At 43.3% G+C, this 15037-nt stretch overlaps 1 protein-coding gene across 2 annotated transcripts in view; it reads right to left on the bottom strand.

Annotated features, from left to right (window-relative positions):
• Window positions 1-5534: 5534 nt before the first annotated feature.
• The window catches only part of LOC142492503 (uncharacterized), a 73686-nt gene continuing 64183 nt past the window's right edge, over window positions 5535-15037 (bottom strand). Inside the window, exons 1-2 of one of the 2 annotated variants that reach the window (XM_075595190.1) lie at window positions 14346-14845; window positions 5535-10478 (exon numbers count right to left, since the gene is read on the bottom strand). In XM_075595190.1, coding sequence (XP_075451305.1) covers window positions 7960-10440 — 2481 coding nt within the window. In that variant the 5' untranslated portion in view covers window positions 10441-10478; window positions 14346-14845 and the 3' untranslated portion in view covers window positions 5535-7959. Of the gene's footprint in view, window positions 10479-14345; window positions 14846-15037 lie in introns of those variants that run through there. The other variant, XM_075595191.1, reaches the window with a different exon arrangement.

Raw genomic sequence — 15037 nt, 5'->3', positions numbered from 1 at the left:
GTTTGTTCCCCCCCCTCCCCCCTACATGTACATTGTACTGCTGTTTGTCCCCCCTCCCCCCTACATGTACATTGTACTGCTGTTTGTTTCCCCCCCTCCCCCCTACATGTACATTGTACTGCTGTTTGTTCCCCCCCCCTCCCCCTACATGTACATTGTACTGCTGTTTGTTCCCCCCCTATCACGAGAGCTTGCGACAGGCTGTAATTGACACCAAAACTATATATATAAATATATATATATACCTGGGTTTGAACTGGGACGAGACTTAGATATGATAAATATAATTTATTCCTTGATAAAGGTGAACACAACAGATTATACAATAACAGCAAAATATAGACACTTACTTAAGATTAGGACAGAAGGCCATCAGGATTACAGAGTCGACCACTTCTCCCATATTCCAGTTGACATCACAGCAAAACATGCAGGCATCAAGACACAGGCCTGATGACATGCAGACATGAAGACATTTGCATGAAGAACAATGAACAACATGAACAACCTGGATAAAAGGTGACTTTGACTTATATATCATTTCAACCCTGGTATCCCAGTTTTACGGCTCCGTGCCGTCTAGTAAAATCCCCTTTGAAGCTTTTGAAGCTCGGTTTGGGCTTCCAGGGTCCAGTGTAAAAAGTTACACTTACTCTGGTTAATTTCCTTTGGTCAGTTTGGGCCAAGCATAAGCAATTAGCACCTTAGCCTTTGATGACCAGGTAATGTGAGTCCTATCCTTCCCTGCTCATTATCATAACAGGGGGTTCCTCAGAACTCAACCAAAATTTCATATTTACTGCAAATCACCTTATAACTTGAGTTCAGTAATACATACAATCAGGTGAGATATATTAATACATTCTGTCCCACCTGACGCTCGCAGAGAGACCCAACATTACAGTGTAATATGAAAATTAATAGAGATATTAATATCTGGCATTTCGTAACGGTAAATGTACAGTGTTTAGACTCAAAAGATCGGCTAACTCCGCCAATACCCTTAAGTAATTCTTAGCCGGTTCAGCCAAGCACATCTCATAATATTCTTATATTTAATAAGGTCACCCATTCAGATATCCTGCTTGGGGATACCTTTGCTGGAAGGTGTGAATAACAAAACACTTCCCTTCCTGGGTCTCGCATAGCAATTCCCCTGTGAAGCCAGGCTTGTAGCTTCCCGCATAAACAATTAGATCATTACCTGTTGATCACTTCCAGTGAGGAAGCTTGCATATGAATTAGGTAATTACTCTCTTGATCTAGGTATCACACCTAGCCCAGACCTGAATTCTCTTATGACCCTTTTGATATGCACCCCCAGAGAGGAAGCTTGCATACAAAGGGCAGGCAGAGGCAATTAGCATTTGGCATGCGCATTGTAAAATTGCCCCAGTGAGGCACAAATATCAAAAATATATGTCCCCCATCTGCATCTATCATGTGGGGTTCTAAACCTTCTCTTCTCTAAGACACCAGCTAAGAATACCTTGCTGGCAGGCAAGACAGGTTAAAATATACCCCCCCCTTTTCTCTCATGCTCCAGACATCCTGCCCTGCAGCTATTTCTCATAAGAGGCCACCCATACAAGGCAATCCACTTACACGCTGACACAGGCAGTTGCAGGCCATGAGGCAAAGGGAATACACAGATAACGCATTAACTAGCCCACTGGGCTTACACAGTTAACCCACATACACAGTTCCTAGTTTATAACCCTCTGGGGGGACAGTATAAAAGGAGAACAAAAATTACAGGCAACACAGTAAGGTACAATATTAGACCCAAGAGCTGACACTCTCAGCCCATACCATATGGTTTCAGGGGCAGCCAGCCGGGCTCCACCTTTATTAAGGAAGGCCGGCTACGCTACCGCCACACCCCCCTCCCCCCTACATGTACATTGTACTGCTGTTTGTCCCCCCCCCTCCCCCCTACATGTACATTGTACTGCTGTTTGTCCCCCCTCCCCCTACATGTACATTGTACTGCTGTTTGTCCCCCCCTCCCCCCTACATGTACATTGTACTGCTGTTTGTTCCCCCCCTCCCCCCTACATGTACATTGTACTGCTGTCTGTCCCCCCCCCTCCTCCCTACATGTACATTGTACTGCTGTTTTTCCCCCCCCCTCCCCCCTACATGTACATTGTACTGCTGTTTGTTCTCCCCCCTCCCCCCTACATGTACAATGTACTGCTGTTTGTTCCCCCCTCCCCCTACATGTACATTGTACTGCTGTTTGTTCACCCCCCTCCCCCCTACATGTACATTGTACTGCTGTTTGTTCCCCCCCTACATGTACATTGTACTGCTGTTTTTCCCCCCCCCTCCCCCCTACATGTACATTGTACTGCTGTTTGTCCCCCCTACATGTACATTGTACTGCTATTTGTCCCCCCCTCCCCCCTACATTTACATTGTACTGCTATTTGTCCCCCCCCCTCCCCCCTACATGTACATTGTACTGCTGTTTGTCCCCCCCCTCCCCCCTACATGTACATTGTACTGCTGTTTGTCCCCCCCCCTCCCCCCTACATGTACATTGTACTGCTGTTTGTTCCCCCCTCCCCCCTACATGTACATTGTACTGCTGTTTGTTCCCCCCCCTCCCTCTACATGTACATTGTACTGCTGTTTGTTCCCCCCCCTCCCCCCTACATGTACATTGTACTGCTGTTTGTTCCCCCCCCTCCCCCCTACATGTACATTGTACTGCTGTCTGTTCCCCCCCCCTCCTCCCTACATGTACATTGTATTGCTGTTTTTCCCCCCCTACCCCTACATGTACATTGTACTGCTGTTTGTTCCCCCCCCTCCCCCCTACATGTACAATGTACTGCTGTTTGTTCCCCCCCCTCCCCCTACATGTACATTGTACTGCTGTTTGTTCACCCCCCTCCCCCCTACATGTACATTGTACTGCTGTTTGTTCCCCCCCTACATGTACATTGTACTGCTGTTTTTCCCCCCCTCCCCCCTACATGTACATTGTACTGCTGTTTGTCCCCCCTACATGTACATTGTACTGCTATTTGTCCCCCCCCCTCCCCCCTACATTTACATTGTACTGCTATTTGTCGTCCCCCCCTCCCCCCTACATGTACATTGTACTGCTGTTTGTCCCCCCCCCCTCCCCCCTACATGTACATTGTACTGCTATTTGTCGTCCCTCCCTCCCCCCTACATGTACATTGTACTGCTGTTTGTTCCCCCCTCCCCCCTACATGTACATTGTACTGCTGTTTGTTCCCCCCCCTCCCCCCTACATGTACATTGTACTGCTGTTTGTTCCCCCCCCTCCCCCCTACATGTACATTGTACTGCTGTTTGTCCCCCCCCCTCCCCCTACATGTACATTGTACTGCTGTTTGTCCCCCCCCCTCCCCCCTACATGTACATTGTACTGCTGTTTGTCCCCCCCCCTCCCCCTACATGTACATTGTACTGCTGTTTGTCCCCCCCCCTCCCCCCTACATGTACATTGTACTGCTGTTTGTCCCCCCCCTCCCCTACATGTACATTGTACTGCTGTTTGTCCCCCCCCCTCCCTCTACATGTACATTGTACTGCTGTGTGGCGAAAAATGGGGGTAATCAGCACATTAATAAAGGCAGTGGGCTCGGCTGGTTACCCCTATTTCGTATTGGGAATGAAGGGGTTATTATTCTGTTCTTATATTATGCTGTTCCCCTTTTAAGACTGCTAATTTAGGAAAGGAATGAGCCAGCACCCTGATTTTTGGGTGCAGCCTCAGTGTAACCCCCCCAAGAACACACATATTAAAAATATAACTTTGTCATAAGGGAAACATATATTTTTGATAAAGTGCCTTTCTGTTGCAGTTTTAAAATTTACCGGCAGGATGCTATTTTTTCTGCCTGCCTTTGTAATGCATTAAGAAACAAATGTTATGCATACATGAGCCCCCTGTTGGGGAGATGCCGATGCGTCTAGGGGATGAAAGACCCCAGAGTCTTACAGTGTCACTTAATCAGGATGCTTCTGAGTCGCAGGTCCTGTTACTCCTCCTAGATATTTCACACCTTGGGACCCAACTCCAGACATTGCGTCCCGAGAAATGAGTGGCCCCTTTTTACTTAGCTGTGCTACCAGCTGCTTACTGAGCATGCTCAGAGTTACCTGGGTTGGCTGTAGGATTTGCCCATGTGACATGGCAGGTTCTGATAGGAGGAAGATAATTCCTTGCCAATGGGATGAGGCTAATGTAACACTTCACAGGCCCTTGTCCTTAAAAAGGCCTGTACCCCTCATTCCTGTGTGTTGCTGTGTTGCCGTTGCTACCGTTGCTACCTGATTTCTTCAAGCGGATAAGACCTAAGTACAGCGGCTACGATTCCAGAACGCAAGGGGTTAAAACATCGCAACAAGGAAACTTGCCTGCTTCAGGATTTCGTTAGCCCTGGGGATCCAGACCAATCCCAGAGAACCAGAACAGACTTTGCACATTCACAGAAGGATTGGACTGGCTATTTATTTGGCAATTTGCAAATGGACTACATTTTGAAAGACAATCTCCTGGTGCGTTGCACATTTCTGGACATTACCCTCTGTTTCTCTACCCGTGAGTGTAATTATTAAGTTTATTCTGCAGTTGTCGTGTTTTTGCCTATCAAGGGAATAAATCTCAGTTTATTTGCTCAACCTGTTCTGCTCAATCAGGATCCACGAAATATAAATGTGTTATTAAGCGCGTCTCCCGTCACATGCTGTTTGTTCCCCCCCCCTACATGTACATTGTACTGCTGTTTGTTCCCCCCCCTCCCCCCTACATGTACATTGTACTGCTGTTTGTTCCCCCCACTCCCCCCTACATGTACATTGTACAGCTGTTTGTTCCCCCCCTCCCCCTACATGTACATTGTACTGCTGTTTGTTCCCCCCCTCCCCCCTACATGTACATTGTACTGCTGTTTGTCCCCCCTACATGTACATTGTACTGCTGTTTGTCCCCCCTACATGTACATTGTACTGCTGTTTGTTCCCCCCCATTCCCCCTACATGTACATTGTACTGCTGTTTGTTCCCCCCCATCCCCCCTACATGTACATTGTACTGCTGTTTGCTTACAAACAATTTTTGGACAACAACTACATCATATCTTTCACACAATTACATCCCGGGCAACGTCGGGTATATCAGCTAGTGTTTAATAAAACTTTATTATTTTTTTCTTGAACATTAGTTGTACATAAGAGGATATTTATATCACAACATTAGTGGCCATCCTTGTCCTGCTCATCTTCAATGGGCACCGACAGTAAAATAAAATTACTGACCTGTAACCCCTTAATTACCTTAGTGGTTATTAACCGCTGTGTTAATTAAGGGGTCAACCCCCCCTCCTGCTACGCACCCGAGAGGACTAACCACCCTCCCCATGTCAACTACCCCTCCACTCATTGTTACAATGGTAAACCATACCTACAATTCGGGCATGGATTTCCATAATGGCAATGAATGCTGTTATGGAGCCTCAGATGCAGGCTGATTATCGATAACTGGAGTCCAGGTTCTGTGAAAAAGTAAGTTTATTGATACTTACAATACAAACATATGCAGGGAGAATCAATGTGTCATGCAAGACTTCAGGCTGATTCTGAAGAAAGGCACTCTGTCAGTTGTTATACAGTTTGATATACATCACTTGTTACATTAACAAGCAGATTACAAAAACTGACTTGTCATTCCTTAGCAATTCTATATTAAAAGGCTGACTTGTCTTTTCTCAACAATTCTATATCTGTTTTTATCTTGTAAAAACTGACCACAACCGAATACAGTCTAGCACATACTCTGGAAGAATGACCAACCCTGTTGTTGATTGTAAAATTGTCTAGTGACAGTTTTTTTTTAAATGAGAGCAGAATCATTAGTCATCTGGATATACATACATACACATTTAACCCATTAACCACATGTAGTTATTACATTACAAGCAACTCTGGCCCCCTCTATCAACAAAAAGACCCTTTTAGTCCAGAATTCCATATCAACGGCAACCTAAAAATGAAAAAGAACCACAAAATAAAATACATTAAAAAAAAAAAAAAGCCTTTGCTAATAAACCAATTTTCCCGCACACTGTACATCGGAGCGGTTTCACCACTGTGTGAATAATCTGGTGTCTGGAGAGGACATTCTTTTTTTTTTTTTTATAAATATTTTTATTGGAAATTCTGCAGACTTGTACATACAGTATATTTTTAACATGCATAATGTGGCAGATTCTTATACAGGTATCTCTTTATGTTCCATGCAATATTTGTTTCTCATTATTTCCTTTTTATTTTTTAATATAGTAACACTTGAACCTTCAACTCAACTTGTAAACATTTACTTGTACTATGTCAATCCGTTATATCATTTTACCCTCAACTTATTCCCTCTTGATGGTACCCCAGCTTTTGCTTCGTCTGTTTTCAACCTCTGACAGACTAACCAAGTCATTTTATATAAGTGCTCTTCCCTCCTTCAGTATGTTTGTACTCTTTTCGCCACTCCTGTTCGACCCATACACCTCTGTCTGATATCCCGAGGTATTTATGTCACTAGTCTTATGGTATCGTCCATAGTCCTATTGGGTACTTTTCTAACCCCCCCCCCCCCCCCCGTCTGTTTTTTTTATTGATGGTGTAGTGTTCAGAATCTTATTGGGGGATTCCTAATTAGTGTGCGTGTTGCATACCATGTTGTGTGTGTGTGTGTTGCATACCATGTTGTGTGTTTAAAGTTTTCTTTGATTTTTGTCTTTGTCTCGGCTGACTGTGCGGCAATGAAGCTTTCCCAGATTTGGAAGAATTGTTCTGCTTTTTTTTCGTTGTCCGTCGTGGCTTCTCCCCAGTCTAATGTGAATATACTAAACATTTTTTCCCTCCACAGCTGCAGAGATGGGGGAGTGTTATGTATCCATTGTTGTAAGATTGTTTTCCTTGCGGCCATAGCTATAATTTGTTTCAGTTTGCTGTTATCAGTTTGGTCCCCTGCTGCCCCTTCAGCGTTTAGGTTTATGATATTAAAAATCGCATATTCGGGATCTATATGGATTATTGTATTCAGGGAATCTTTGCAGTACTTGTCTATTCGTGACCAGAACTCTCGGACCACTGGGCAGTTCCATAGGCAGTGCATAAGATCTGCCTGTGGGGCTGCACACTTTGTACATTTACTGTCCAGAGATAATTTTGCTTTGTATCTGAATTTGGGCGTAGTATATGTTCTATGTAAAATGTTGTAGTGCATTTCTTGGTATATTGTGGATGGGATGATTTTCAATGATTTCTTAAACTGTCTCATGATAGTCTCCATATGCCCAGGACATACTTGAAAACGAGAGGTAACTCTCAATGTATTACTTCCTGGTAAAATATTTTATAAATAAAATAATATTTAGGTTTGGGCAATCTGTTAACCAAGCTCCCATTCCTGGTGTGTCGCCATCAAAACGTTCATGTTTTCTTCACATTGATAAAAATTTGATATTGAGATTTTCCCATATTTTGCCCTTTGGAAGAGAGTGTCAAGTTGATTGTCTCTATCTGCTGTTGGTAAGTCGTTTAGTGATGTCAGTGCATAATGCCTGGCCTGTAGGTATGCAAAGAATTGTGTGCTAGGTAGTACGTATTTATCTTTCAGTTCCTGGAATGAGTAAATTGTGTGATTTAGTTTATGCAGGAGCTGCCCTATTCCAAGGATTCCCTTCTTTTCCCAGGCATCAAAAGGGTAATTCGCCTTCCCTTCCTGAAACCGCAGGTTTTTAGTGAACAGAAGAAATAGTGACTTGTTCCTTTGTAAAGAGAGTGTTTTCCTGGCTCTATACCACGCTTTATATGTGCTGAATAGTAATGGGTTGTCTTTTATGGCCCTTGGGACCTCGTGAGAAGGCATATGTAACAAATATGGGTGAGGGCATTCTTACCAATGAATTTCTTCTCACACTCACACAGAGGAGACATTATTCACGTGTTTAATCATCTGGTGTTTGAGGAGATAGTACTTCCGTGAAAAGGTTTCCCCGCACTCCGTACATCTGAAAGGTTTCTCCCCTGCATGAATCCTCTGGTGCATGGAGAGGCTGCTCTTATCAATGAATTCTTTATCGCACACTGTACATGTGTAAGGTTTCTCCCCTGTGTGAATCCTCTGGTGTATGAGGAGGCTGCTCTTATCACTGAATTGTTTCTCACACTCTGTACATGTGTAAGGTTTCTCTCCTGTGTGAATCCTCTGGTGTATGAGGAGGCTTCTCTTAAAACTGAATTGTTTCTCACACTCTGTACATGTGTAAGGTTTCTCTCCTGTGTGAATCCTCTGGTGTTGGAATAGATGGCCCTTCTGTGAAAACCTTTTTGTACACTCTGTACATGTGTAAGGTTTCACCCCTGTATGAATCATCTGGTGTTTGAGGAGGCATTTCTTATCACTGAATTGTTTCTCACACTCTGTACATGTGTAAGGTTTCTCCCCTGTATGAATCATCTGGTGTGTGAGGAGGCTGCTCTTATCACTGAATTGTTTCTCACACTCTGTACATCTGTAAGGTTTCACCCCTGTATGAATCATCTGGTGTCTGAGGAGGCGTTTCTCATCACAGAATTGTTTCTCACACTCTGTACATGTGTGAAGTTTCTCCCCTGAGTGAATCCTCTGGTGTGTGACGAGACTGTCCTTCCGTGAAAAGCTTTTCAAACACTCTGAACATGTGTAACATTTCTCCCCTGAGTGAATCCTCTGGTGTGTGACGAAACTGTCCTTCTGTGAAAAGCTTTTCCCACACTCTGAACATGTGTAAGGTTTCCCCCCTGTGTGAATCCTCTGGTGTGTGAGGAGGCTTCTCTTATGACAGAATTTTTTCTCACACTCTGAACATGTGTAAGGTTTCTCCCCTGTATGAATCATCTGGTGTCTGAGGAGGCCTTTCTTATCACTGAATTGTTTCTCACACTCTGTACATGTGTAAGGTTTCTCCCCTGTATGAATCATCTGGTGTCTGAGGAGGCCTTTCTTATCACTGAATTGTTTCTCACACTCTGTACATGTATACGGTTTCTCCCCTGTGTGAATCCTCTGGTGTCTGAGGAAGCTGCTCTTATCACTGAATTGTTTCTCACACTCTGTACATGTGTAAGGTTTCTCCCCTGTGTGAATCCTCTGGTGTGTGACGAGATGGCCCTTCTGTAAAAAGCTTTTCCCACACACTGAACATGTGTAAGGTTTCCCCCAAGTGTGAATCCTCTGGTGTGTGACGAAATGGCCCTTCTGTAAAAAGCTTTTCCCACACTCTGAACATGTGTATGGTTTCTCCCCTGCATGAATCATCTGATGTGTGAGGAGGCTTTTCTCATCACGGAATTGTTTCTCACACTCTGTACATCTGTAAGGTTTCACCCCTGTATGAATCATCTGGTGTCTGAGGAGGCGTTTCTCATCACAGAATTGTTTCTCACACTCTGTACATGTGTGAAGTTTCTCCCCTGAGTGAATCCTCTGGTGTGTGACGAGACTGTCCTTCCGTGAAAAGCTTTTCAAACACTCTGAACATGTGTAACGTTTCTCCCCTGAGTGAATCCTCTGGTGTGTGACGAAACTGTCCTTCTGTGAAAAGTTTTTCCCACACTCTGAACATGTGTAAGGTTTCCCCCCTGTGTGAATCCTCTGGTGTGTGAGGAGGCTTCTCTTATGACAGAATTTTCTCTCACACTCTGAACATGTGTAAGGTTTCTCCCCTGTATGAATCATCTGGTGTCTGAGGAGGCATTTCTCATCACTGAATTGTTTCTCACACTCTGTACATGTGTAAGGTTTCTCCCCTGTGTGAATCCTCTGGTGTCTGAGGAAGCTGCTCTTATCACTGAATTGTTTTGCACACTCTGTACATGTGTAAGGTTTCTCCCCTGTGTGAATCCTCTGGTGTGTGACGAGATGGCCCTTCTGTAAAAAGCTTTTCCCACACTCTGAACATGTGTAAGGTTTCTCCCCTGTGTGAATCCTCTGGTGTGTGACGAAATGGCCCTTCTGTAAAAAGCTTTTCCCACACTCTGAACATGTGTAAGGTTTCCCCCCTGTGTGAATCCTCTGGTGTGATAGGAGTTTCCCCTTCAGTGAAAAATGTTTTCCACAGTCGTTACAGGTAAAGGGTTGCTTGCTAGTGTGGACACAAAGGTGTGTGATCAAATCCCTATTAAGTGAGAAGTTTTCCCCACACTTACACACAAAAAGCTGAGCACTGCAGCTCCTTCTTGAATCTCTCTGGTATCTTTTGCTTGACCCATACTTGGAGTCAGTCTGTGCTGTGAGCTGTACAAGGCCTGTAAATTCACCATCATGTGGCACTGGTTCCTTGCACATGCCCAACGTGTGGCAGGAATCATTGGTTTTTGGCACTTCAGGGGTGCAGGAAGTGAACGAGCTTCTGGACATGTCAGCGCTCCAGTTCTGCTCCTCGTTTAGGCAGTTCTCTAACAGAAGTAAACAAAAAAGACAGAACTCAAATGTTTTCAATCTGTAAAGCAAATTATGAATAAAAAATACTTTGCAGAATTTACTTGATCACTACTTAATTAACAAAATGTTCTGTTTACTCTATACCCATGGTTTAAAATTGTGGCCGCTGTATATACAAAAAACCCAATGACTTGGGTGGCGGACCTCAAAGACCCGCAATACAGTATGTTCCTGGCAGCTAACACAGTGAATTAATTGTAATACATATTCTGTACTATTCCTCTATTCATTACTGTAATGATTATATATGTGTACCTTCACAGCCTCCAAATAAGAATTATCATTGAAATTTTCCATGAGATGTAAAGTTAAGGAAATCCTGGTCTGTCTTACTAGTGAGTTAATGATATTAACCCAACCAGATAGAAATATATAGTGTAAAGATAGGTGAGAGAAGTATACATAGACACCTAAACTCGCCTCAATTGCTCCATTTTATGTCTTACATACCGTAGTGGATAAGGTTGAAAAAAGACATGTTCAACCTATGCTAAATTTAGACAACAGATACTTTATCCTATATTTATATTTACCATATATATTTATCCAGTGGAAAGCAAACAAAGATCCCAAGTGAAATATCATAAGGGGGAAAATAAATTCCTTCCTGACTCCAAATAATGGCAATTAGATTTCTCCCTGGATCAACATCCTTCCCACGGTTACTTATTTGGTTTATCACTGTATACCTTTCCTTTCTAAAAAGATGTCCAACTTTATTTTTTTTTAAAGATATTTAAACAGTCTCCATGGGTAATGAATTCCACATTTTAACAGCCCTTACTGTAAAGAACCCTTTCCTGTGTTGCTGGTGAAATCTCCTTTCCTCCAACCTTAAGGGATGGCCCGAGTCCTTTATACTGCCCGTGGGATGAATAGTTCATTTGAAAGCCCCTTGTATTGTCACCAAATATATTTGTATATAGTTATCATATCCCCTCTTAGATGCCTCTTTTCTAATGTAAATAAATCTAATTTAGCTAGCCTCTCCTCATAAGTTAGATTGTCCATCCCCTTTATTAATTTGGTGGATCTTCTCTGCACTTTTTCTAGTTTCATAATGTCTTTTTTATAAGAGTGGTGCACAAAGGGTACTCCATATTCAAGGTGTGACCTTACTAATGCCATATAGAGGGGCACAATTATGCTTACTACCCTTCCATCAATTCCCCGTTTACAGCTAGATAAGATCCTGTTTGCCTTTGCAGCTACAAATAAGATAAACCATCAAAAAGTATAACAAGACGTTCAAGGGGTTTAGAGGCAAAAGGCAGGAGGGAGACAGGACAATAGTTAGAAAGACAGGTATGGTCACATTTTGCTCTTTTTGAGTAATGGTATAACTGTTGCATGTTTGAAGGAGGAGGGAAAGGTACCAGAGTAGAGGGAAGAATTAAAAATGTGTGTTAGTGTAGGGATTATACAAGGAGCAAGAGGTATTAGGAGACGGGAGGGTATGGGGTCAAGTGGGAAAGTAGTAGAGGGAGAAGAGGATGGTCTGAGTAAGGAGTCAAAGACAGAAAAGAGTCGGCATGGGATAGACTTGTGCATGTTGATTAGTGAAGAAAAGTAGGTTTGTTTAGCCTGGGAGAATGCACAGTTGAAACATACATTTGTAGTGGAGAAAGTCTTCGAGAGTGTGAGATTTCCTCCAGAGGCGATCAGAGTGCAGGAATGCAGCATGCGCGTGTGGGAACTTAGTCATGGTCTGGGGTTAGAAGGGTGAGAACGGCAGAGAGAAAGAGTGGCATGTAGATCAAGAGAGGAGGATAGGGCAAAGTTGTAGTTCCTAACCAGGTGTCAGGGTCTGGAGCAGAGCTGAGAGGAGAGGGAGGAGTGCAAAGTGGAATGAAAAGCTGATAGGTTAATAGAGTGCAGGTCACGGCAGAAACGAGGGGTAGATGGAGGTGGAGAAGGGGAATAGTGAGAGAGAGAAAATGAGAGGAGATGATGGTCAGAGATAGGAAAGAGGGAAATGGAGAAATCAGAGAGGGAAATGTTTTTAGTGAAAACCAGGTCTAGGTAGTTGCTATCCTTCTGGGTGCTGGCTGCAGTCCATTGTTGAAGGCCAAAAGAGGAGGTTAGAGGGAAAGCGGGAAGCCCAAGGGAGAGAGGGGTCATCAATTTGGCAGTTGAAGTCCCCAAAGAGAAGAACAGGGGAGTCTGAGGAGAAAAAGGAGAGCTAGGATACAAAGGGAGAGAGAAAGACAGAAGGGGGGGTGAGTAGGGGTAGGTGGGCAATAGATGACCACCACGTGGACAGGAAGATGGGAAATTGCAAGAAGGGATAACGCTCAGTGATGATCAGATATATGGGTTTACGGGGGTAGTCCTAAAAACTAAACTGGGGAATAACCACCTATTTCTTTTGGGGGTTGACCTAGCAATACCATCTGTGATATTTCCAGGAGATGATAGTCTTCTCCCCCAATTTGTACAGTGGGGAGGGAATACTCTTCATGATCAAAGCTAGTGATGATAATGCAGATGGGATTACCAAAATAATCACTAAAATCAAAAGAAGAGAACCTTTTCTCAATGTATTTTGTATTACAAAAATAAAGGCATCATATAATATATTTATATACTTCCCTCAAATTCTTCTCACTGCTGAAAGTGCCGAGAAGGTGGCAACATGTCCAAGAAAGTGGGAAAACTACTTGCCTGCAAGTACAAGTAAATGAACGTGGCATGGCAAGTATGGCAAGTAAGGTCTCAATCGCAATATAAAACACACTAAAAAGAAATGGCCCCCATTCTCTGGAAGAACAAGGCATGGAGGAGAAGGTTAAACAAAAGCAGTCATTTAAACCTAAATCTGGTTATCTATAAAAAATGCCGGACTCTCTCTAATGAAGCAGAATTGCAAGAACTGAAAGGCGAACTTGATAAGATGAAATGGGATATTGTTGGCATTAATGAAGCAAGTAGAAAAGATGAAAGCCTCATTGAATTAAAAAGTGTACACCTGTTATATTACAGAGGTACAGAAACTGAAAGAATCGGTGGCAGAGACTTCATTGTTAACCAGAGCTGGAGAAACAACATACAGTAGAGTACTGAATGAAAGCTCATCGGAAAGAGTAGCCAGAATTGTCATTCAGTTGACAAAGAGATATAGGCTTCAAATAATCCAAGTGTATGCTCCAACATAAAGTCACAGTGACGTGCAGTGACGTGGAAGACTTCTACCATGATATAAACCAACGTAACAAAGGAAATTGTCACCTCAAGGTCATTATGTGTGGACAGACTTGTTGAATATGAAAAGTTCTACATCCTGAATTAGATACCAAATGGAACCAATAATGAAATGGACGATATCCTAACTAGGAATAAACACGACAGTTTTGACACAAGGAGTAATCACAGATTGGTTCGCTGCAAATTACATCGGAATGCAAAATGGAAAGAAGATGTATTAAAAAGAAGACAAAAACTAATTAACATCAAGAATCTCAACAATAACAGAATTTGAAGTCGAGTTCAAAAATAGGCTCCATCTTGCTGGAGGTGTTCTTGGAGATTGCCGTTTTGACCAATAAAGCCTTTCTACCTTGACTTACCTGAGTGCTGTTTGTTTTGGATTCTGTCGTCTAGTTGCTACTCCGGATATTTTTTATTTGTTTCTTGTCCATCTTGCTCAAAATGCAAGGGGTCACCAACATGGTCGGATGCACTCATAAAAATGTGTGACACCGTTATCACCTCGGTATTCTGATATTCCATAGAGTTTTCCTGCAGCTGCTATCTCCAACCAGCTTTCAATGCTACCTTGCAGCAGCCACAATACCAATTAGGGTAACGTCACCCCTACATACCGTTCAAATACAAAACCCGCAACTGGGAGGTCCACGGTAATCCCACGACCCTCAGCGGCTACCTGCAGTATAAAGCTTTCTAATTGGTTGACAACACTACCGGGAGTTGTCCCCTATCGAGGTGACCCTATAGTTGTGACCCTCGCACCACTGCTGCCTCCATATATGCATTACTCACATCACGATAAGCACAGTGGGATACCGTGCGTACCACGGTACCATTGATACTCGTATGTTATAAGTACGCTTCCCTAGCTGCCTATTCGGTAATAGCCACAGAATTACGCTTACAGCAGCATACGTAACCTTTGCCCCCACGGTTCATTCAGTGCTTACAGAGGAGCTATGCAGCTTTAAGCCCCTACCCTTACTCCACAGCAGTTACGCAACACTATACTATGGCTACAAGATCATTTCAGTAACCAGGACTCATATTTATACACTGAGTCATTGAGCAACTATTTCAATCACCAATGCTCGAGTGGAACGAGCACACCAACATCATTTAGTGCTGCTATGCCATGTTGTAAAGTAGGCTTAGTGGAGTAATAGACTAGAATTCACCATTAGGGACTGGAGGTGCAACACATCCACTACCTCCTCCTGGGCTCTGGTGACCATCTCTCTTCTACATACTCCACAATTAGCTATATCTATACAGTTCTCCCATACATTAAGCCAGCGGTGTGCAA

This window comes from Ascaphus truei, chromosome 4, assembly GCF_040206685.1.
Source record: "Ascaphus truei isolate aAscTru1 chromosome 4, aAscTru1.hap1, whole genome shotgun sequence".
Classification (NCBI taxonomy): Eukaryota; Metazoa; Chordata; class Amphibia; order Anura; family Ascaphidae; genus Ascaphus; species Ascaphus truei.
The sequence above is the reverse complement of the archived record's forward strand: the minus strand, read 5'-3'. Positions and strand labels throughout refer to the sequence as shown.